This window comes from Coturnix japonica, chromosome 3 (genome assembly GCF_001577835.2).
Source record: "Coturnix japonica isolate 7356 chromosome 3, Coturnix japonica 2.1, whole genome shotgun sequence".
Classification (NCBI taxonomy): Eukaryota; Metazoa; Chordata; class Aves; order Galliformes; family Phasianidae; genus Coturnix; species Coturnix japonica.
Genome location: NC_029518.1, coordinates 80,503,215 through 80,527,503, shown reverse-complemented (window position 1 = coordinate 80,527,503; position 24,289 = coordinate 80,503,215). Strand labels below are relative to the sequence as shown.

The following is a 24,289-nucleotide window of genomic DNA, read 5'->3' as shown; positions in this document are numbered from 1 at the left end:
AGTGAGCCAGTGCATGTTCCAGACATCTGAAGAATCAACAATGCTTTCAGCTAGGTTACCCAATGCTAGTGAAGCAGAAACACGAATATGCCATTCCCATTCTGAAGAAACAGACCTTCTAGATCAAAAAACAAAAAGAAATCTTGGCCTTCCGTTGAGTGTTTCAGGTAGTCAAATAATTTCACATCTCACTTATATCTTTCTGTGACAGCTTGTGTTTCTAGGAAGATCTTTTCTCCTGGGAAGTACTGGTGGACTCAGCAGCACTACTTAATCCCTGTAAGGAGCTGTGTCATGAGGGAAGTGTTCTGCAGGTTGTTGCCTCGGTGCTGCTCCCCTACACTGTGCAAACATTGCTGTTAGATGTAGCTATGGACTGTGGGTTGCAGTAGCTTTGGTGGTATTACCACATGTGTTTCTCAGTATCTGTTGCAGAAAGATGTGTTCCTAATTGACTGAAGAGGTTGCCTGGAGGCAAGGACGAGATTCCTGAAATACAAAGGTACTGCACATGAAAAGAAATGCACAGCTCCCAGGGTTACCAGAGTGCCTTGTGAAAACCTCATTGGACGCTACTGTACATTTTAGACTGCTAAGCTTCTGAAGTTTTCTCTTGAAGTTCTTTATGTTCCCCATAGAACACATCATTGCTCAACACTAAGAGCCGGGCTGATTAATTACTGATGGGCTGCAGATGGCTGTTAAGACAAGTCTATAGGGCAAATAACAGAGAATTAGCTCTGCAACAAAGCTGCCACAGGTGAAATTACACGTTTGGGCTTGAGATGATCTAACATCTCATTTCCACATATGGGAAAAGGCTCTTTGCTCTACTCGTTGCTCTCCTCACCTTAGCCCTTCTCTCCTCACTTGCACTGGCTTGTGTTTTTTTGAACCCTGCACCAAGCCAATTTAGTTTACTGTAAAAAGGTGAATCATTTTGCGATGGTGTGTGGATTTTACTTAAAACATGAAGGTACCGAAGAGCGCCGTAGTTAATGCTAGTGGATAGGACTGCATGCTGAGTCTGGGTCTCAGGAAAGGAGGTAGGAAACAAGGTCTTCATCTCTCAGACAAGCTGGTAAATCAGCTTTCTTGTAATGTGCAGTAGCAAACATCCAAGTTCTGCTCATGCACAATCCGCTTTTACACCATTCCATATATACAAGTTGTTTTTATTTGCTGTTTTGGTTTAGCCTTTTCCAGTGTGAGTATATGTGGATAACATTCTGACTGCAGTATTACAGATCAGCCAGTGTAACAGCAGCAAGAAGGCTTTGCTGTGTGGGGATATGATCAGTAAAGTTTGGATATTTTGTAAGCTCACATTTCAGCTCCCTTCAAGAGATAACCTGATAACCACCATCTCTCTTGCCATCTCCACAGAATCTCGGTAGGCTTTCTTTCTTTCTCTTTGTTTTCTGTGGGTTTGGCAGGTTTTTTCTTTTTTTCTTATCTTAAATTTCTGGAAATAAATCAACTTTTCATCTTCCTCAAAAATTTGTGAAGTAACTATGCAACTAGACAGCAAACAAAGAAATGAACTGCCCAGGAGAGAGGAAAGGAAGGAGAGCTAATGATTGTCAGCAAGTGGTAATCGCTCCATTGTTCAAAGTGTTTTTCAGATTAACTCAGACATTCTCTGTCTCTTCTGAAGTCAAAGTCAGTGTTTCCATTGGCTGCGGTTGAAGGAGTTTTAATCTCATAAATTCTGAACCATTCTCTTTTTCAACCTAAAATAATAAAATATGGTATTATTTCAGTGCTAGGTCAGTGATCTGATACGTGGATTCATCATTCATTTTAACAATAATCTGACTGTTTCCTCATTCTTCTGCTAAGTCTGTTATTAAAGGAAAGGCACCTCCCAGGCTCTCCTCTCTTAAAAAGTCATGTAAGGTTTTCTTTTCCTCTTTTTGAGCTCAATGAGAAATAGATTTTCAGGCCCATTGAAACCAACACACAACAAAAACATGCTCCTCACGCAACAGCATTTTGAGATGAGCACTGCAATGACTTACTGCCTTTAGTATCCTGCACCAGATAGGCAGGTGCAGTGGACAGGTATGCTAGAGTATTAGGTGCAGGGCAGCAGATAGTCTACATGTGCCTCAACACTGAGCCTGAGTGAAATGGCTGGTAGAGACCAAGGTGGATGTCTGGACATAAGCTAACTAAGGTGGCCAAGCCCGCCACATGGTACTGCTGATTCAGCGTAGGACCTCTTGAACCCCACACCCCTCTGTGTTGGTAGCTGGAGGCTACATGTGGTATCCTAGAGTACTCAAGATGGCATCTACTTAGGAAACCCTAAGTCTTGCTGGAAGATACCCTAACACTATTGTGTGAAAAAGCCATGGTTGAAAGATGTAGCCTGCAGACTTGTTTGTTTTCTTTAACAGACTGTTCTCTGGCACCTTCAAATGTATTATGCGTTTCCACTTTATCTTCTTTTTGAGAAACAGCGTATTTGTGTTGCTGTCTTCCTTGCACCTCTTAGTTTGGAGGTATGTCTAATCCCATTCAGAAGGTTGTGAGGGAAGTGAATCTTTGGAATCCCACCAAATACCACCCTGCAGCTGCCATTGCCACAGGCAGCTCTTTGCCTAATGCTCCTGGTGCCGCAAACATGGCTCTCATGCTGCCTCTTGGGAAGCAGGAAGACTGGACACTTTGCCTTATTCCCTCCGTTTTGACCAATCTGACTGCCTTCAGGATCCTTCTAAAAGGAATTTGTTCTTCTATGTGCGTGCACGTCAGTACTGGATATGGTGGTCAATTCTGTGAGAGATCAGAGGGAACTGCAGGTTTTCAATTTCACATTTCACTATGATATCCCGAGGCATTTTTCTGTACTCTGCAAATTGCGCTGCAGTCAGTCAGAAAAGCAGACAAGATGTGCAACTTTTGGGGCCGAGCTGAAAGATTCTGTTCCCTGCAGGGTCTTAGCTGTGTTTACTGCAGAATATGGGAGGCTTTAGAGTTAAGTTGAAAAGCTGATAGGAGAGCAGAATTAGTGCCACAGTGAATACAACTGGACACTGCACGGCCTGTGGAAGGCAAGACCTGAAAAGACCTAAAACCACAGGTCCTGCTTGGTCTTCATTATCAGATGTTCTTGTCGTGGATTACAGTCTCAGCACTCAGCTTCAGCTGACTTTTACAGTGAGTTGATCTTCCAAAATAAAACTGTATGTTTTTAATTTTCTCCTCAGAGCCTTGCTGAGAAAGGGTTCAGTAAGCAGGGCAGAGTGCGGCTCTCTGAGTGACAGTGCTAAGAAACATCTTGGCTGGACTCTCATTAAGAAACCTCTGCTGTTCCTGTGCACAGATCAACCAATAGATATTGTGATTTTGAAATGGAATCGTATCATTTTGAGGAGCTATACCAAAAGTAATTGCCAGAAATCCACAGAAATAGTTAGTTTTCCTCCAGTAAGTGCTGAGCAAAGAGAGATGCTGTTGTGGATAAAGCTGTGCTTCAGTTACTGACCCAGCAGTATGGTCTTTACTTCTAAAAGTTTAATACTGTTTTGTAGGGATACAGTAAGCTGCTGTCTTGTAGCAAAGGCCGACGGTGCTTTTTGCACAAGCTGGCTTATTCCAGTAGCACCAAATTGCTGCTCTTGTGCCCCCTAAAATCTCAGCTTTCTGTTTCAATCTCAGACTACTTGGAGTGGAGAGTAACTAACATTTGTGGATGGGTTTTCCTGCAGTCATTCTTTGTGTGTCTGTGTGCCATACTACGCATTTACACATAGCTATACGTATGTTAGGGGGAAGTTCTTTACTTTGAGAGTGGTGAGGTCCTAGAACAGGCTGCCCAGGGAGGTTGTGGATGCCCCGTCCCTGGAGGTGTTCAAGACCAGGTTGGACGGGGCCCTGGGCAACCTGATCTAGTAAAGGTGTATGTTTGGTGGCCCTGCCAGGCAGGGGGGTTGGAACGTCTTGATTCTTGAGGTCCCTTCCAACCCAGGTCATTCTGTGATTCTGTGATACTTAGATGGTTATTGTGGCAAACTACATTGCAGCATCACAGCAGCAGTACTACGGATATCAGATTCCTTGGATGCCCAGTTTGAAGTCATTTGGAATAATCTAAGAGGATCAAATCATCTTCTTTAAGAAAACAAATGAGCAGATAGATCCTTTTTATGAATTCATTTAATTAATCATTTTCATGAATTAATTTAATTAATTTCAATTAATTAATCTGGCATATCAGCAAAAGAAGCCAAAAAGATATGGCTGGTTCCATACTTGAGCTATATCATTCTATTTCACTGTTCTAATAAGAAAGTGACTCAGCATTCATAGGATATATTCATATAATGCATTCAGATACTGTAATTGAGAATCAGGTAAAAAGCTTGGGCAGCACGTCAACATTTCATCCTGATGTTAATGTATTATCTCAAAGAAGGTTCAAAGGGCAGCTTTAAGGGCAGCTTTCTGGAATGCAAATAGATTAATATTTTATCCTTAATTACCTTTAAGCTGTCTGCTTGTTTTCCAGTTGGCACCTGTTCTTCCTAAATGACTTTAATTTCTCATTGGAACCAATAGATCAAATTTGCCACTTATTTTGTACTTTTCTATCAAGAGTGGTAGGAAGCAGCATAAACCAGAACAAACAGATAACTGTGATTATATTTTCCAACTAGTTGGCTTGTTTCAATTCTTTGTACTGTAAATTATTTATAAAAGCTTCAAGCAGAAAATCCAGGAGCGCAGCTTGCACAGTAGTTTCAGGGGGAAAATAGCTGTAGAAATTAAGCTCATGGGAAACTCAAGTGACTTTCCTTTTGAAACACATTCCTGTTTGTGGGAGAAAGGGACTTAGAACTGGAGGAGGCAGCTTTGAGACAAATCCCATGGAACTCGCAATGCCTGGGTCAGTGAGCAGCATGGCCCAAATCTACTAAGTCATTTCACAAAGAAATGAGAATCTGTCAAATTGATTAGTGTCAACCAGCTCTATACGCTACTACCCGTATAACAACAGTCCTCTCTGACAATAAAAATTCAGGGTCAAGTTACATTTCACATAGACTTGATAACTCAATTTGTTTGTAACTAAATGAACAGAAGGAAGTCCTTGGATAACTTTTGCGTTAGTTTCTACTTCTCTGCAAAAACACAAAGTCTTGCTGTCAGGCTGTGATGAGGCTCATTTACCATGTGCCCTTCCATAATGTGAAAGGTCTCTCTCATTTCTGTCCAGTCATCCTCACTTGGCCCTGTTTCACATGAGCAAACTTGCTAGCAAACCAATAACTTCATATTTGCACATTATGCTGGGCATAAAATGCCCAGAGCCACGTGGTGCTGGGACAGGTTGCTGTTGCACAACTCAGTTGTGCTATCAGCATGAGAAAGATAGCGCTCCTTCACCACACTAATAAGAAACAGTGCTGAAGTCATTAGAGAAAGGCTTCATTTTATCAGTTTTATAAGGCTTTCTAATACAATGTATGGAATGCATTCATTTGTCTATTTTTTTCCCCCGATCAAAACTCCCTAATGCTATCTCAGCTCTCTGCAGCTTTCAGAGTGCCCAGCAACTTGGACTGGGTTCTTTTGTTGTGTCGAGAAAGAAACTCAATGGTTGTTCCATAGAATTCTGTAGCTATTGTCAATTTGAATCCCTACCTTAGTAGGGATTTTGTGGGCAAACTCCAGGCCTGCAGGAACAGAGGTGTGTGGGAATCCAAGCTGAACTCTGAAAGGAACATGTGGGAGAAAGCTTCAACATCCTTTACAAGTTAATAGATGTTTGTTTGTATTTTTTTTCCTTTTCTGTTTTCCATCACAGAGCAACTTAACATTCTCATCTTGTTGAAACCTGTATCTTGCATGACTTCTCTTTGATCTTCTGGCTTTCATCGCTTTGTTTCTTTAACTTTACTAGAAAAACATACATTAAGTCCTGCAAAAACTTGTGAAAGACAGAAAGGTAAGTGAACTACATTCACCGCTGTAGAAAAAAGCAGCTTGTTGGTACTTGCTGTCAAGCAACAAGGGGTGGTTCTAGCTGCTGTGGTGACACTGGCACTAGGGTGCCTTGTTCAGGATGTGCACACACACACACACACAAGGCTTTGATGATCACGTCTGTCCATCTGTCCCCTTCTAATAACTTCTAAACTGACTGCCAAATTTTAACACTGCAGTAGTGTGGGCACACAGCTCAAAGGCTTTAGGATTAATTTCAGCTAAGTTTAGACTTTAGACATCGTATCAGTATGTAGTATCATCTGAATCGTCACCTTAGGTTGTCCTTACAGTTAGTGGAGACCAGTTGGCACTTCTCAACAGGATTCAACTGACCTGATTCAGACATTTATTTTGGGATAGGATGAATCACAAGCCAAGAGAGCCTTTCTGTACCACTTAGTTGGGATCATCGGCTGAGATGAAGAATGGACTATTAGTGGAGTATTCTATTAGACTTCTGAAAACTGGCTTTATATAAGACATTAAATTTATATATCCATTGAGGCCAAAGCTGTGGTGTGTGCTCTCCAGCAGTGGCTGGCTGATGGTCAGCCGCTGTGGGTATCAGGCTGGTAGCTGGCACTGACCCTCTGTTAGGAGCTAGGGAAGCTGATGGTGAGCACTGGAACAGGCTGCCCAGAGAGGTGGTGGAGTCTCCTTCTCTGGAGATATTTAAGACCCAACTGGACACCTACTTGTGCAACGTGGTGTAGGGAACCTGCTTTGGCAGGGGGGTTGGACTCGATGATCTCTAGAGGTCCCTTCCAACCCCTACAATTCTGTGATTCTGTGCCCTTCACCCTGCTGATGTCTGGGAGATGTGCCAAGGAGGTGAGTGTACTGCCGAGGTGAGGAGACAGTGGTACAGAGCTTCAGGTTGTTGTGATGGGTGGGTAAGAAAAAAAGCACTAGTTGGTAAGAAGCAAGTTTTCACTGGATTTCCTGCTCACAGAATTAATTGCTTGTTCCCATGAACTCACCTCAATTCTGCATGCTGTGACTGCTCAGATAAAACCACTTCTCCAACAACCCTTTCATCATGCAGAGGCCAAGTCCTACCTCTGATCAATACAGGGTGCCAATTTCCATCTTCAGCTTGACAATTTTCAGTGTTTTTCCTCACTGCCACTCTCCCTTCTCAGAAAAAGCCACCACAAATACCTGCAAAACGAATTAGTTTCTCAGAATTTCCCCAGGTCTGCTAAGGTTCTGATTATGACTGACTGACTGCTCTGCTGAGGCTGCTGCCCAGATTCACTATCTCCATTCCCTATGGCTGTCCATCTGATGGCCCCTGCTCTGAGTTCTCTGGGTCAGAGCATCTCTTTGCCTACTCAACAAGCCTAAATCAGTAAAATGCATGGTAATGCAAATAAATAAATAGGAATGCATTACTATTCTGATTCTGTCCTGAATATATGACTGAGTGTTGGTGGTACTCATTCTAAAATGCTGGGCCTGGGATGTATCATGACAATGTACCCAGTGCAACGTTTCCTGGTTTATCTCAGTCCCTTGGCTGTTTGCAGATGACTGAGAAGCAGCATCTCTGCAGGAGAGGCAAACACAAAGGCAGCAACAGCATCTCACAGGAGGAAATGCACCCAGAAGGAGACATTTCTCAGCAGCCTGTTAATCCCGGCAATGTCATTGAATGAAAAGAGTCATTATCACCTTAATAACCTTCATAACAAGTTGTGCTTTGTCATGGTGACTTTGAGTAAGTAATAAGGCAGGGCACTGCTCAAGGCTGGCCTTAGTGAATATTTGGTTGCCTCCACAGGATTGTTCTCATCTCAGGATCACTTGCTAATGCATATTTAGTTAGTAATTTACTTTATGGGCACAATTCCATTCATGTTCACGTTTTCATTATCAGCAAAGCATAGCTCACTGCCCTGCTTTTCAAAAGGCATAACAGAGATAGCACAGTGTTTGCTCATAGCCACGGAGCGATTCGGTGACTCACTCTAGGTTGCCTTGTGGTTGGTAAGACAAAGATGCACGGGATTCTGCAATTAAAAGACACAAAGGCCCCCAAACAAAATTACAAGCCAAAGAAATCTTCAAGTGCAGAAACAGACATGCAATATCTAGAGCAGAATCCACTTCCATGAGAATGCCCTTAATTTAATGTGTCTACTATAAATATGCTTTGCTACCTTTTGCCTATGGGATCAGTGGCTCAGTCAGTGGAGATGAGCAGCTTAATTCAATGCTGGTGCTATTTCAGAAGCCCGTGACAAGTGGCTGTTACTGACAGGGGAAGTTACAGGGGAAACCCATGCCCTTTTGGAACACCCTCCCAGTGCTGGACACATAGGGGCAAATCTTTACTCTGGCCAATACAGTCAGTAAAGCCTGAAAAGCAGTTCAGCTATTCCTAAAGTAAGACCTTGTGAGTGACTGAATAAATCATTTTATATGGCTGCATTGGCTGCTTCGAAGGGGCAATGGTATATAAAAAAACATTCAGGTTTCCCAACAGATAATGCCTGTAATTACTCAGTTTCATAACTTGCATGACTTATCTGGCCTCTTTTAAGTGGTCTGTCCCTCCGAGGAGATAAGGTCAGACAGAAATTCTCCAAACACTTGTTTCTCACACAAACTGCTCCAACTTCTGGCAGCACGGCCCAAACCTGCTCTGCTTCTGTGGGGTGAACCGTTCTCTTTTTCATCACTCCTTTCAACAACATCAGTCCAAGAAATGCACCTATCTCTTGTTTCAAAGGGTTTTTTGATAAAGAAGTATTCAAACTGCTGCCAAGAGCTGAGAGTGCTATTTATTGCTCACATGACACCATGAGAATGTTTGCCTTGAATTTTAGTACAAGAAATACGATATCTGCTATCACTTTTTTCTAGTTTTGCTAAGATTCTCAGAGTTTTTGCTGTTCACCTGGCCTAGGACCTCTCTTCTTCCTTCAGAAGAGCTCATCTGTTCCTTCTGACAATGCATCAAGGTGTCCTTTTGCCAGGACTTCTTTGAAGCCATCAGTGAAGAAAAGTGACCCCGAGATGTCACTGATGGCCCTGCTGGCTACTTCAGTTCATTTGCTGTTGTTTCAGTGAGTGTGATCTAATGGAAAGCAGAACATTCTTATTATAGCAAGCTATAATTCACTGGCTGAACACTCGAGTGTATGCAGTGAGCAGCACACAAGCTTCAGAGAAACAGCTGGACTGTAAATCTGTTAGCTACGCTGTCCTCCCAGCAACATGGGAAAGAACTGTTTTCCCCAGCTCCTAAACTTCAGTCATTTCCATGTTGTGTTGAGATGGAAGCAGAAAATGCTCTTGTAAACACTGTCTGGAGCAGCCAAGAGATCAGCATTTAGGGTACTGGGTTGGGAGGCAGAAAATACATCCATGCACTCTCCCTCTCTGGTGGGGATAAATATTGTGTGGTCCCTCTGGAACCAGCTCTGGCAGGGCAGACAGAGGAACCTTCACATAGACTGGAGGTAGGGACCACAGATCTGGAATATGCCAACAAAGTTCCCACTGTGAGCCCAAAGGAGTTAAGCCATGTGCACTCCCTAGCCAGAGCTGTGTCCCATTGCTGTGGGAATGATGCTCTCTTGTGGCTGCCAGAATTGCATCGCAGAGCTAAGAAAACTTTAAATGAGGAAAACATTGTCTGCCTTCCTGTGTCATTGTGTACTGTGATGTTACTGACCCGGAGTTGTTCGGCTCCCCATCACTGAACACTTACATGTTTCTCAGCTCACTTTACCACCCTGTTGGGCTCCTCCTGAGTCACAGTCCACTCCCAAAGTGTTTGTGCAGAGATGGACAGGAGCTGAAGCAAAGAGGGCTGGCTGCCACTGACATTATTTTACACAATATAACTGTCATCTTTGCTTTTTCTCCTCTTTTTCCAACCCCAGCATTCCTGTCCGAAATAAGAATTTTAATCATAGAATCGCTCAGGTTGGAAAAGACCTTAAAGATCATCAAGTCCAACCACAACCTAACCATACTACTCTAACTAACAACCCTCTGCTAAATCATGTCCCTGAGTACCACATCCAAACAGATTTTAAACACATCCAGGGATGGCGATTCAACCACCTCCCTGGGCAGCCTATTCCAGTGCTTAACAACCCTTTCTGTAAAAAAGTTTTTCCTGATATCCAGCCTAAACTTACCCTGGCACAAATTGAGGCCATTTCCCCTTGTCCTGTCACCTGTCACCAGTGAGACCAACCCCGCACTCACTGTAAGCACCTTTCAGATGTTGGAAGAGAGCAATAAGGGCTCCCCTCAGCCTCCTCTTCCTCAGACTACTGCCCCAGAACAGCCCCAGCTCCCTCAGTTTCTCCTCATAGAGTTGATTCTCCAAGCCCTTCACAAGCCTTGTTGCCCTTCTCTGGACCTGCTCCAGCACCTCCATGTCCTTTCTGTACTGAGGTGCCCAAAACTGAACGCAGTACTCGAGGTGAGGCCTCACCAACGCCGAGTACAGGGGCAGGATGACTCCCCTAGTCCTGCTCACCACACCATTCCTGATACAAGCCAGGATGCCAGGATTCCAGCTCTCCTCCTGGATTCCCCCTTTTATTTTCCCCATGTTTCTGCCCCCCCCCGCTTCCCCAGCACGCCGGCTCGTATCCTTCCCGCTGCTGCCCTCCTGCGTCCTGGAGCCGCCATGGCGGCTTCCTCCTCAAGTTCGATATCAGTTCTCCGGAGTGAGCAGCGCGTCGCTGACATCAGCATCGGCTGAGAGAAGCCGAAGGGATCGATGTTATTGTCACGGGCATAGGTAAATCTAGGTAATTTAGGGAAAAACAGCTTTCCCTATGTGAATATTTCATTCCTAGTATGAAGGAAAATGATGGCACAATCATCTCTGAAATGTGAAAACACCCCTTTTAATCTGCTCTACTTCAGCTCCCAGCAGTCATTTACATCATTCTATATGGTGTGGGTTTATTTTACAGACAATCTGCAGATGATCATTTCACTGTCTGCTCTCAGCAGATCGAGGATGGTGTGTTGATGTAGAGCTGGAAATTTAACATTTCTTCCTTGATCCCCCATTTGGCTTCAGGAAGAACTCATCTAGAGGTGAGACATGGCAGTAGCACATTTTAGGGCTTGGGCACAACAATTCCACACCAGCCTTATTCCCACTGAGAGGTGGGATGTGTTATGAGCTTTGACAAGCTGGCATGGGAGAGACTTTCTCTTCCCATTCTGCACACCAGGAGCAGGTCATAATCCCTCTCAGGCCACTGTGATCTCGGTTATGTTTCATTACAAACAAATGGTGAAGCTCTGCTATTAGTAGGTGAATAACATATCCTATATTAAGTCTCTTTCTATAGCTTATGAAAAAGCAATTTCCTTATGCCAAGACGCAAAATGCCTATATTCATGCAAATATCCAACACCTGGATCCATATGGGATCACCCAAAATCCCTCGGGCCCTGTCGCTGTCACAGAGCAGAGCTCAGCGCTGCCCCTCAGCTCCCTGTGAGGAGCTGCAGCTATTACGCGGCCTCCTCTTATCTCTGCTCTGGGCTGAGCACACCAAGGGACCTCAGCTGCTCCTCATACATCTTGCCCTCCAGACCCACCATCTTTGTAGCCCTCCTTTGGACACACTCTAACAGATTATGTTCTTCTTAAATTGTGATGCCCCAAATTGCATGCAGGTCACGTTCTTGTTCAGCAGTCTCATCAAGCTGTCTTGGGCATCCACAGAGTGGCAAATCATGCTTTGAAGAAAGCTCTTGCTGTCAAAACTCAGGGAACACTTTTTAATACATCAGAACCTCTCAGAAGGTGAAACTTAACTGCCTTTTAGAATTGTGACTAATTTTTTTCCCCTCAAAACTTAGATGCTTTTATTTCCTACAGTGTTACTCATACAGTGAAAAGGAAAATATGTCAGATTGCTCATGACACATCTACTCTGTTATCTTTTCTTGTTAGGCATTTGGATGATGAAAAGTGACTTAGTTAAAAAGAAAGGTTTTTTTCCTTGTGAAAGAAATGAAAAAGATAGGATACCAGCATCATCCTGTGTAGCTCACCATGACAGTTGTTTGACAGCCTGCGTACAACGAACATGCCAATTAGCTGGTACAGGAGAGGTGATCAGCATGGGGCTCAGAATACAAAGGACATCTAAACAGCAGCCAAGGGTTAGCCTGATAGATAGCCGGTCCCAAAGATACAAATGGACTTGACAGCAAAAATATTTTGTTCTATGATATGTCAACAGTTTTATTTGAAGCATACAATGAAAAATACTGACATGCTGTTTTATTCCACTTAACAACTGCTGCACCACAGAGTTTGATTTTTAAGTAGTAACATTCTCACATTACATGTATAGATTTTTCTGTTGAAATATGTTCCCATGTGTTATCACAGTTCATCCTTACAGTGTATAATTAGAAAACCTACTTGTATAGCAGTATGTCTAACACTTATAAGCCAGGAAAATGCTTTACACAAATAATCTTTTCAACTTGTTGACAACAAAACTGCCAAGGCAGCAGCCAGTGTAACACCCAGTATAACTAAATGCGTGTGCTCCCATTCTTACCAACTGATACCTATGATGTATTCCTTGTTAAGTTTACTGTCCATATTTTTACTGAAAATTTAATTTTCCATTGAGAAACCAATGAACACGGTAGTATTGTGCATGGCAAAACTCATCTGATGTTATCTGAACCTCTCACTCAAGCTATACAGAATTGTGTGTATTTTCCTATGTCTTTTAGGGATCTATTTGGAATAGATCTCATAGCAGTGCCACGTTCTAAACATGAGCCCCTGCGACTCATTGTTCACCCCTATTTATCCAACAGGCATTTCAGAATATGACCTTTTCTTTACTACAGCCACCAGCAAAGAGATTTTATGAATTTACCAGATGAGCTTTTATGAACTGTATGCATCTTTGCACAATAAGCATCTGCTTTGGCTGCCTGTGAGAGAATCACTCAATAAAGGACAAAAAAAATATAGAAAATAGAAAGGGATGAGATTCTCCTCTTGCATGGAAGAATCAGAGTATGAATCTGTTCATGAAAGTATTGTTCATTACTTACATAAAGCAGATCTTTGACAAAAGGATGAGAAGATTCATTATAAAAATGTCAGGAGGCTGTTGAAGGACTATAGGCTTCAACCGCATTCTCTAAGCAGGTAGATTCAGAGCTTCAAAAAGATTTCCTGGCTTGGATAAACCCAGCTTACAGTGAGTTGAAAATGCTATTCAACTGAGAATGGAAAATACAATAGAAAACTGGGACTTGGTTTTCATAAGAAGCATTGGCCAATTTCATCCTTGAGAAATGACATCAAAATCTTTATCTCCTGACTGTGCTAAGGGGCTCCATCTTCTGCTTTCCACTGTCTGGATCTTCTTGCATCTCCAGTCCTGTGTGTTGCACAGAAAACCTCAAAGCCTACACAGGATTTCACTGGGGAAATCTAGTCTGTAAAAAATTCATGTGTATCTGTGGTAAATGTAGGTACTTGAATGGTAATACTGAACACTGATCTGATACCTCCATGTTGGCCTTTATCATATTGTTGTAGCTTGTAGCTAACGCCTACTACAACATCATATATTAATTCTTATGTACTCATGCATTTAGTTCTTGTGATTTACTTTTCCAAACATTAATGCATGAGACTGTATATAACATATATAGTGTGTATATATGTATATCAGAGAGGCCCCACTGTATTCAAAATGGGATATGTGCTCATAGAACTATATTTTTGACTGCTGTTTTTGCAGCTAGAAACTTATTTTTTTTACTTGGGAAAAAGTCCCCCTAACCCCACCATTGGTTTTGAAAGAGTTAAAGCTGTACAATCAGTGAATCTAGGCTTAAGGATAATATAAAGGATGGTCATCAGTCATTTAATTAATCACGTACTTTTTCCTGCAAGAACTGCCATTTAATATCTCACCACACAACACTTTTTAACACCTCGTAGTTTTGGTTGATGCTAATTTTGACTGCTCCCCTCTCTGATCAGCGAGAAGTTGGCACTTTAGTTTAGCGGACTCCTGACTCATCCATAGATGATCTTACAGGTTAACTTCAGGAATGGTCATGGTCTCATCGTAGTTAAGAACTATGCACAAAATCTCCCTTTCAGCATCACTTTCCAACATTAAGCTCCTCACTCACAACCTTACAACACACACTCCCATGCACCTATACAAGCATTATTAAACAAGAAAACTAAATGTTATCAAACTGTTTAACTCACAGACTGAAGAGAGATCATTTTCAGATTTCATTTCCTTGGAAGGATGGATGTTGTAGACGATGTGGGCATAAGGAATTTTGAAGACAACATTATTATTTCTTTAAATATTACTATTGCATTAAAGAAGATCCTTGCAGTGTTTTAGCAACCCGTGTCTTATACAGTTGGAAATTACACTGTACTTAATATCACTGTATATGATACTTCCTAAACTGCATTTAAAGTTTTCTTTTTGGGATAAACAATATTTCAAGTTCAACTGAGATTTTCTTATCCAGTATTTAGAGATTGAAAATATGGTACCGAACAATGAAAGAACACTGTCCCATAACACGTAACATACAAACCACTTTTTACAGTTCTAACAGAATGAGATTGTACATATAAATGTCACAATTAGCTCAGTACGTCGGTATGATCAGAAAAATATTAAGTTCAGCTGATATTGTCACATATTAAGGGCCAAATCCTGGCTCAATGTGCAGTTGAAGCCTAAACAGATGTCTACAGAAAATAATAATGAAAATACAAAGCCACACTGAAGTGCCATAATGACATCAATGTCTTTTATTGACCTACCTAAGATTTTTTGCCTACAGTATGTACCTAGTTTGTGCAATGGAAGAAACACATGGCTGGCGGTGCTTGACTCCTGTCCTAGGACACTTCCTTATAAACTTGCTGTGGCCAAGGGCGGTGAGGGCTGAGAGGTCAATCTTCCCTCTGGGTAAGACAGTTTTGCAGGCATCTATATGTATTGATCTGCCAGAATTTGGCCAAAGAGTTTTAAATCCTAGACATCTTATTCAATAGTCCCAGTGAAGTCAATGGAACTTTTTGTGTGTGTGTGTGTGTGTGTGTGTGTGAGTAAGATGAAAAGGATTTGGCCCCCAGTGTTTTTAACCCTTTAAGTAGTACGAGAGTAGTTTCATTGCACTTAGCCCATCATTCACAAATAAATGTATATCCAAAAGCAGAAGATTGGTGTTGAAGTACAGAAAGTGTTGATTCATGAAAGAGGAAAGCATGCAGCAACATCTGACTACTAATATCGTTTGGGACCTGAATTCCTAAAGGGAAAAAAGAGATACTTGCATGACAGAATTTTACCCCATATTTATCTGATTATTTATTCAATTCTTAAACAGCTTCTTAATGGGTACCCTAGAAGCACTAAATAACTAGCATATGTATACAGATCTAAGTGCATCTGCTTCTTCATTGACCTGGGTAGATAAGCAACTACAGTTGTAGTATAATTTGGCAAAAATTATTGGAGCAGAAGGATTTTTCAAAGAGCATCTTAAATATTTTCATATGGAACACATGATCACGACTTTGAGAAAGGAGAAATGCTGCTCTCACCCATGAGAATGTTTTTGCCTGGAATAGGCAGGAACAGTGTTTTTGCATTTAAAACACAGTGATCCTGCTCTGTTACACAATTCCATGTTTTGTTCTGTGCCTGGCTTTGAATTATTGCTCATTTGGATTAGACAAGGTAAAGGATAACGATATGCAAATCAAATTAACCCAAACAAACTGCGTGGTGCTCTGATCACAGGTCACTGCAATGCGGTGTATTCTAATAGCACGCAGTACTCAGAAATTGAATTTGGGATTTAAATTTCTGCAGTCAGGGTGCAGATGTGAATTCTGAGTTAGAACTGGAAAATTGGGCTGAGTACTATTCAGTGTAATCTCAAAGGACAGCGTGAATTCCTTCATCTCTAACGAGCCATGTCATGCTCGGGATGGAGTTGTAACAAAGCGACAAAGTACTGAGTAGGAGAGTCCTTTAAATGCTTGTCTCAGCAAAGTCTGTACATACAGGCAATTTTACAGCATTTCCCTTTTGCAAATGAGTTAAACTATTGTATCTGTTAAGTGAATTGTTGCCCTTTTAGTTATACTAAATCATTTTATTATCTAGTTTTGCTTCTTTCCTTCTCAAACAGAAGGATGTAGACATATTATACTGACAGCAGTCCTTCGGAATCAAATCCTCTGGGGACTTTGTGGGCTGTATATCCTTTGACTACATGAATAGGATTAGGTATCACACTTAATTCCTCCACTGTCTGCTCAGATTAGGAAAAAAGAGTTCTTGGAAATTAATCTGAGTTAAGCAGAGACTTTCACTCACTGGTGAAACTCCACAGGCTTCAACAAGCACAGCACTAGTCTCGCCTTTGGGAAATGTGACTAAGAGCTCCTCAAAACATCAATAGGGCTCTAGGAAAGAATTTAAAAGGAGATACTTAATGGTAGGTCAAAAAAAATGTTAACTTGTGTGATGTTGTGCCTATACCTGGCAAGAGAAGTGGTAAGATCTCTCTTTGTTGCTGTTAAGTCTCTGATTTCATCCAGTTTCCCATGATTCATGGCTTTCCACACATGTATCCTATGCTTAAAAGCAGATCCTGCAGTCTTCGTTTAATCTTTGCTCATCACCTCACAGGGAATTTTTCTGTTTCAGAACAATACAGAGTAGGAGAGATGCTCTTTCTTCACCCTGAGATATTATTCAGCCCTCGGAGCCTCCTGTTGTGGCACCTCCAGGCTTCTGGCATGGGCATGAGCCTGCTCAGAAGAGAAGACAACCCAGAGGTACATTTCTACAAAGGTAGGGTAGAGTAGGGGCAGGAGGAGACGCACTGGATGGCCTTCATGTCTTCCATCTGGAGCAACAGGAGAGTCTCCCTGGCATGAGGTGAGAAGGAAGTGATTGTCTACTCCAAGGTGTACACATGGAGGCCAGGAAAGCAACACAGCACCCAAGGAAGACCTCGGGGCTGGACATAATGCTTACAGAAACTTATCTATTTTCTGGATTCTGGTCTTGAAAGCCATGTCACAGCATCAGATAAGAGAATTAAAGGCCCTCTTGCAGAAGACAGGGATCTCTTACTAGCTTTTGAAGGAGAAAAAGGTTTGAAAAATGTTCTGTGAATATCACTGCTCCAAAAAGTAAAGTATGCACATGCTATATATGCAGAGGGTTTTTTTTTTGTTTTTTTTTCACTTTCTTTCTTTTTTTTTTTTCTTTTATTTTTCTCTCTCTCTCTTTTTTTTTTTTTTGTTTCTCAAAATATAGAAAGCGTAAAAAATAACAGAACTGACCGATTTTATGTTGGCATGGCACACTTCTAATTTCTGCTGAGATTTATTCCTACCAATATTTGACTTTCATTTTGAGTTCAGAAAGCATTATAAATTCAGTATTAAAAAAGCCTCACAACAATCTTCTGAAGCAAATTTGTCTCTATTTTACAGATAAGGAAACCAAGGCGCAAAGAAAGTAAATGATTTGCCACAGATAACACAGTGAGTCAATGGCAAAATTAGGAACAGAATGAAATTCCCTGTGCAGTTATGGCTTAACTCTCTTCCTGCTAAGAAAATCCATCTTTTCCCTAATAGGTTGTTTCACATCGCACGTCTAGAGGTCATGAAAACTGGCAAATTTGCAATGTTAATACTGTTGCAAATCCAATTGTGTTTTTTTTTTTTTCCATAAAAGCTCATAAATGCTACTTAAAGGGTTAATTATACTGCTATGCTGGTAAACATTTGTACTGGTTGCTGGTTTGACCAATATTTAAATACTGACTGGTACAGAAGAGACTGAGCTTGCTCTAGACTCCCTTGTCTTGGTGTTGGGCATGGATATAGTGCAACAGGATACTCCAACGGTGGCTTCAGGCAGCTCGTCTTCGTCCGTCCACTCATTGAGATCTGGGTTATAGCACTGAATGCACTTCTTATATTTTTTCTCTATCTCATTCCAGCCCCCCACTAAGTAAATTTTCCCATCCAGCATTGAAGCACCAGCTGTGCTAACTCCTGTTTGAAGGGGTGCCACATAACTCCACTGCCCTGTGTAAGGGCTGTAACACTCCACAGGGAGAACGTCGACCCTTTCCCCTCTCCCCCCTAGCTGAGACCCACCCATGACATAGACTCTCTCCAGCAGGGACACGGCACAGTGCCACCCTCGTGGGGTGCTAAGACTGGACTTATCCTGCCAGCTATCATTGCTGGGGTCATACGCGCACACCGAACGAGAGTAAGCATTATTAATGTAACCTCCCGTGACCAGGATCCTACCATCCACCACAGCACTGGCATGGCAGCACCTGGGCACCTCCAGGGGTGCCTTCATCTGCCACTGATTAGTTGCAGGCACGTAGCACTCCATCGAGGAGAGGCAACCCTCCAAGTTGCGACCACCCACTGCAAAAAGGAGGCCATTGAATACATTCAGGCTGAAGTGCGTACGCTTCTGATTCATATTTGCCAGGTGAATCCAGGTGTTGAAACGAGGATCATATCTACAAGCGTTAAAAACAGAGGGTGACCATCTCACATGCAGCTCTGGTAAATTCCACAGTCCTATATCTGTCCCACTACTGCTGGGGTTGAGGAATGCTAAATCAATACTGTGTTTAGCTATTTATTTAGCCCAGTAGAAGTCCTTAGGGTAAGGAATTTTGTAAGGTACATTAGTAGACCCATACGTTTTTCCTGTTGCATGCTGAGTGGACCAGTGAATGAGAAAAAGACTATGGGAGAGCAAACAGTAATTGTTAGTTGTTATATACCATTATTGGTAGCTCTGAAAGCAAGTCCATGGACATATTGATGTTAATTAGCATTGCCAAGGTTAATTTCAGAAGAGGGATTGGAACACTGAGCAGAACACAAGGACTCCACCACCTCCTCCACACAACCCAGGTATGCACGAAGCACACGACATGGTAGAATTTGATACATAGCTCAGAGGCAGAAGCTTGGACATCTGTTACACAATAGAAATGATCCAGATAACTTCCCTTTCTCATTAATTTTATATGTTCGTGGACCTTTTTGGGAGAAGTAATCTGAACGTTCTTTTGTGGGAGTAGAAAAGGAAGCATTGTTGGGCTGCATGTTAATATTGCATTTCCATAGTCTGTTAATACATAGAAGGTGAGTTTTTCCAACTCCTACTTCAGGCTACTATGTGCCACTAGCTTTTAGGCTGAGCTATTTAAAAACCATCACCATTCATCTGACTACTACATGTTCGGTTATGCACAAGTGATAGTATTTGCTATCACATGAAAAGTGCAGTTCTTGGATAACTACAGGTAAGAAGTGTAAGCAGGGTATTGTTTGGAGTGTCTCGTACGAGAGACATTCAGCCCTCATTGATTCTAAGCTCTTCATAAATCAAAAGCAAAAGGATATGAAATGCAGCATAAGAGGTGTTAAAAATATGATGGGTATGATGGGTAGTGCATAGAAAGTCAGAATCATGATATATCAGAGTATTTTTTAGAGTTTTCTGTGAGGCGTCATCAGCTCTTGAAATTTAAAGTCTTATCTGATTTAATGCATTTTAGTGCTACTTTAGAACTTCTCTTATTAATTTCCTTCACTTCCTCTCTTCTCATTGTGCATCATGGTGAAGTCATTGCATATTTCAGTCGCACTTTTCTGTTCATTAAAAATTCAGTAAAGAACAGCATTTATAGCTCCTCCAACCTGTCCTTCTTTGTGTCTGATCTGATCACATTGCATGTCACAATTCAGCTTGGCCTATCTCCCTGCACTGTGTGGAGTAAATAAGTATTATGAAAAACAAACCAACAAATAACGAGTTACCTGCAGAAATTGCTAACTGCATGCTTGGCTTGGTTCCTGGCATCATTCTGGTCTTCCCCACCGGCCACGTAGAGAAATCCATCCATCACCGTCACACACTGGTTAAAACTTTTAGCGGGCATTTCACTAAGCTTCTTCCATCCATTTTCAGGATCTCTGTATAAGATGTCTCTGCTAAGAGACTTTTCTGTTAGAGCAGGGCGTCCCCCAACAGTAACTAGCACTCTGAAGCCTCCACGAATCCTTGTTCTTCTAGACTGAAGTGTATTCTGATGATAGGGAAGCAAATGATAGTTCATGGCATCTACCAGCAGCTTATGGCAATCTGCATCTTGCATCATTCTCGGAACAGTTTGGACATAATTGACGAGGTCTTGAGCTGAGATAGTACCAAAACGAATGTTACCTAAGAGATCAGCAGCAAACTTTACTCTTTTTTGGTCAAATTCCAGCCATTTTATTGCAATCTGGAATGCAACAATTTCAGAAGGCAACTGCAAGTCATCATCTGCAAGAAGTTCATTGATCTGATCAAAAGTGAGTTTTAAGAACTGATCTGTTTCTGAAAATTCAATGAAGTTGTCTCTAATAAATTTGTGTGCAGCTTCCTTGGTTGTTTTTAGTCCGTACGTTTCTGCAATATTAGCAATGTACATACAATTCTCAACACTGATTTCTCGTGCTAGAAAATCACAGCACATCTTTACGAGGGTGTGAATCTGAAGATAAACTGCTGTGGAAATAATACTACCTATGGTATAAAGAGAGAGAGTGAGCTTTCCAGTGTAAGCATAGGTGATAACAGTAGCTAGACCCAATGGGGATACATCATTGAGGTCTACTCTTTGAGTGGATGGATCTTTCTTTAAGATGTTGTGAAAGTAGTCACTGATTGAAGCCATCACCACCTTATGAACGCTGAAAGATTTGGTTTTGGTACTGATGGTCAAGTCACAAAGAAAATTTTCTAGTCTCATTCTGCTTAGACCTTCCAAGAGATTTGGGCTGTATGACGAGTCAGAAACTTCAGATGAGACGCAGGTGAAGCCATTCCCTCCATCTAAGAGTCCATTCAAGCCATTTAGTTTACTGAGGGGGCCATCTTCCACAATGATAGTCATTTCATTGATATCTGCTGCTTTGTTCTTCTTCACATTCTTCTTCTTGGGTGCCATGACTGCAATGAAATATTACAGCCAAGAGCTCGCTAAAAATAAATTGAAAATGTTTAGAGGCCACACTGCAGTTGTGAAATTTAACACCTGAGTGATTATGCAACAAATTTATCCTTTGTTGGTACATATAAAGGCCACAAAACCAAAATACACAGGATAGTCTACCCCTCTATAGTCTGCTATACTTTCCTTGATGACAACGTAGCTGCTTATTTGTAACAACAGATGCTCAAGTTATGAAGAATACATCTACAAGCAATTCCACTGTTCCTTTTCTTTTAATAGTGAGATGAAAATAGCAATTATTGTCAACACATTCAAAGAGTTAAATTCTCTTCCAAAGAAGCATTAACTGAGTGTGCAATTCTGAAATGAGCTAGGTTCTAGATCCGAAGTATAAGAAAAATATGGGCCCCTACTTCTGTTCATCCTCACTCCATGACTAATCCAGATTTACAGGTGAATTCAGAGTGTAACCAGGAATTACTAAGAGCGGGGGAAATTCTTGAGGAGATAGTAGCTTAAAAGATGAGAAAGAGAATTCCAGGTACGATCTTATGTTGATTTTAGGTTTAAAATCTATTCCAAATTGCTTCAACTTTTTTATCATTCATGAGACTGATGATATTCTATTTCCTCTGTCAGATTTGCAAATGTCTTCTACTCATAGACCCTCTCCCTGCTTTTTGTTGGCTGTAATTTGAAATGGTTCTGATGTTACTCTTAGGATTTTCAGGAGACTGAGGGAGAAGAGATGCTGTCTAAGTTTGATCTGAAGAAAGTCATACATCTTTTGAATTTGAATCACACTTATCAACTCTGGACAAGTCCCAGCTCTTCTCTTCCCAGTGCAGAGCCTGGTTTTTGTCAAACACAAAGTGACGCAGCTCTTAAGCAGTTCTCAAAAGAGCAAACTAAATATACATCCATGTATGCAAATACATATTAAAGGAAAGTACTGATCTTCAATAACAGAGTTAAACCAGAATTGCTGAGAACGGCATTCCAATATACGCAGGTATAACATTTATCTTTGATACAGCCATTGATTTAAAAAAAACTCTCTGAAGCTGATTTTCTTTGTGACCTTTGCGCTCACAGCAGACAGAACACAAAGAAGCGCTAACTCAGGATAAAACATTCAGATCAACTTAAAAGCAGTTTGATCACATTTCAATCTGAAGTCTCAGCACACCGATTTTCCCTTAAGTGAGCAGCACATAATAAAACGGTACTTTAATTATAGAAAGGAATGGTTGCTGCCTGTGAGTACCAGGAATTTTTTTCTTCTTCTGCTGGGTGACGACTGTGTGCAGAGCAGGAGAGGGAGAAGGCCATGTGTGCTGGAAGTGTCAGTGTCAGCGCATGCTGACGTAAGCTGCAGTCCCCAAATGTCTGGGTGCCAGCACGGGGGTCAGCTGCTCCCCGCCTCCCCCCCTCCGGCTGCATTCCAGGAGCTGCATCTGTTGAGAGCTATCAGAGTCACCTCCAAGAATAGCAAGCTCCCAGCAGCTTGCCATTTTAAGACAGGTTCAATCAGAGGTGCATCTGGTGCTTCAGTCTACTTGGTTGTCGAATGCAACTTTTTGCAATAAAACTTTGCTGTCTGTCCTGCAATGTATAATTGTTGACATAGAACAGAAGCAAAACAGAACTAATGGGTGTCTCTGGGCGTATTAGTAGCCGCAAATCTATTGCTGGAAGGCAATGTATTATTTTGGCAGACAGATCTGTAGTTCTACACATTTTTAGAGGCCCATAACTTGAACGTTTTAATAAATACATCACTTAATACTTATTGCTTCATTCTGTCCTTGTAGAGCTTACTGAATATTCAAAGCACGTGTTTAATTTGTTAAGAAAGGTTCACTCTGCAAAGTTTTTTCTCCTGAAAATTACTTTTCCATCAGCAAAAATTGCACTAGCCAGTTCAGTGCAGAAACACATTAGCAACAGGAAATTCAGAACCAGTGAATCAAATCAAACAATCCTGTTACAAGTCCATGTTGCTGAGCTTTGAAAGCCCTGGATAATTTTCTTTCCTATAGCTGTTTGCTTTCACTTGATTTACTTTAGTTTAACAACTCACGCCAAAGGACACTGACGGTCCCCAAACAACACACTCAAACACACGACCTTCCCCCCTTTAATATGCTATCTCCTAAACACCATCAACGTGAGGAGTTAAAAACCCCTTACCCTCCTCAGCAATATGTTGTCTCAGAGCTGTCCAAGAAGCTGCCAGTGAAATTGTCTCTTCCTAGGAAAAAAAAAATGAGAAGACAAAAGAGAGGAAAGGTGGTAAAAAGAAGAGAAGAAGATCAGAGGCCACCTGGTAAGTCCCAGCTTGTGGTTTCTACTGCGACCCTTTGCTGTCACAGTGAGCAAAAGAGACCGCAGCTTGAGCTCGGGTGCTCTTTAAAATGACCCCTCCTCTCGGTGCCTCGCTCCCTGCCTCTGCCCAGACACAGGCATTAAGTTTCCCCAGTCTGCCCAGCCTTCAGAAACCAGGGGGGCAAATGCGGACAACTGACATGTACAAGGCAGGGGGGGAAGGTGAAGATGGTATATCCACACCGGGTAATGCTTGTGCCAGGTAAGCGTAGGGTGACCATCAGATTCCCCAGCTTTGTGTGCCTGGGCTCCCTCAGCACTGCCTGGTGATGGTGACATCTGAGGGTGGGCTGTGCAAAAGCCAGTGTGCTCTGTGGAGCACGTATGTAAAACAACCAGCGGGAAACACCACAAAGAAGCTGGCACTTCAGTTCTGTTTTTTATTATACTGAGCTGCTGACCTCTGGGCAAAGGGAAGGAAATGGACTGATGGGGGATTCACAGTCATGTCCTATTTATCAGTTAGGTCGATGCTCCCATAAAACTTGCCTCGGCTTTCAAGGATACTGGCTCACATCTCCTGATACATTTGCACAGAGGTTTGAACTTGGAATCCTTTGAAACCCATTTGAACCCTATTTGTGGGTTGGAAAACACACTGTAATATTTTACCTTTACCTCCATTTAGTTTAAAGCCAGGTCTCTACATCCCAAAGGAATTCCATACCATGGGAGATGCAGAGAAGAGTGAAGACAGAGAAAATGTGCAAGTGACTGCATGGGAAGGGAAAGGCATCGGGAGTGTGAATGTCACAGAAAGAGAAGACTTTCTTCTGGCCAGACTTTCTTCATGTAATACTTCATCTGGTAGATTTCTTAG

At 41.8% G+C, this 24,289-nt stretch overlaps 1 protein-coding gene across 1 annotated transcript; it reads right to left on the bottom strand.

Moving 5' to 3' along the window:
- Positions 1–12,209: 12,209 nt before the first annotated feature.
- KLHL31 (kelch like family member 31) lies at positions 12,210–23,535 on the bottom strand. Its single transcript, XM_015859249.2, has 3 exons — positions 23,275–23,535; positions 19,901–21,107; positions 12,210–18,585 (listed from the first exon to the last, which is right to left on the bottom strand). Exons 2-3 carry the CDS (start codon positions 21,073–21,075, stop codon positions 17,853–17,855), a joined length of 1,908 nt encoding a protein of 635 aa, XP_015714735.1. The 5' UTR covers positions 21,076–21,107; positions 23,275–23,535; the 3' UTR covers positions 12,210–17,852.
- Between the last annotated feature and the right edge of the window lie 754 nt (positions 23,536–24,289).

What these genes read in the sequence shown, in the direction of transcription:
- KLHL31 (XM_015859249.2), bottom strand. Translation starts at nt 21,075, where the DNA reads ATGGCACCCAAGAAGAAGAATGTGAAGAAGAACAAAGCAGCAGATATC. An exon ending in GCAGTTAGCAATTTCTGCAG is followed by an intron (nt 18,586 to 19,900) that starts GTAACTCGTTAT and finishes TAACGCTTGTAG; the next exon opens with ATATGATCCTCGTTTCAACA.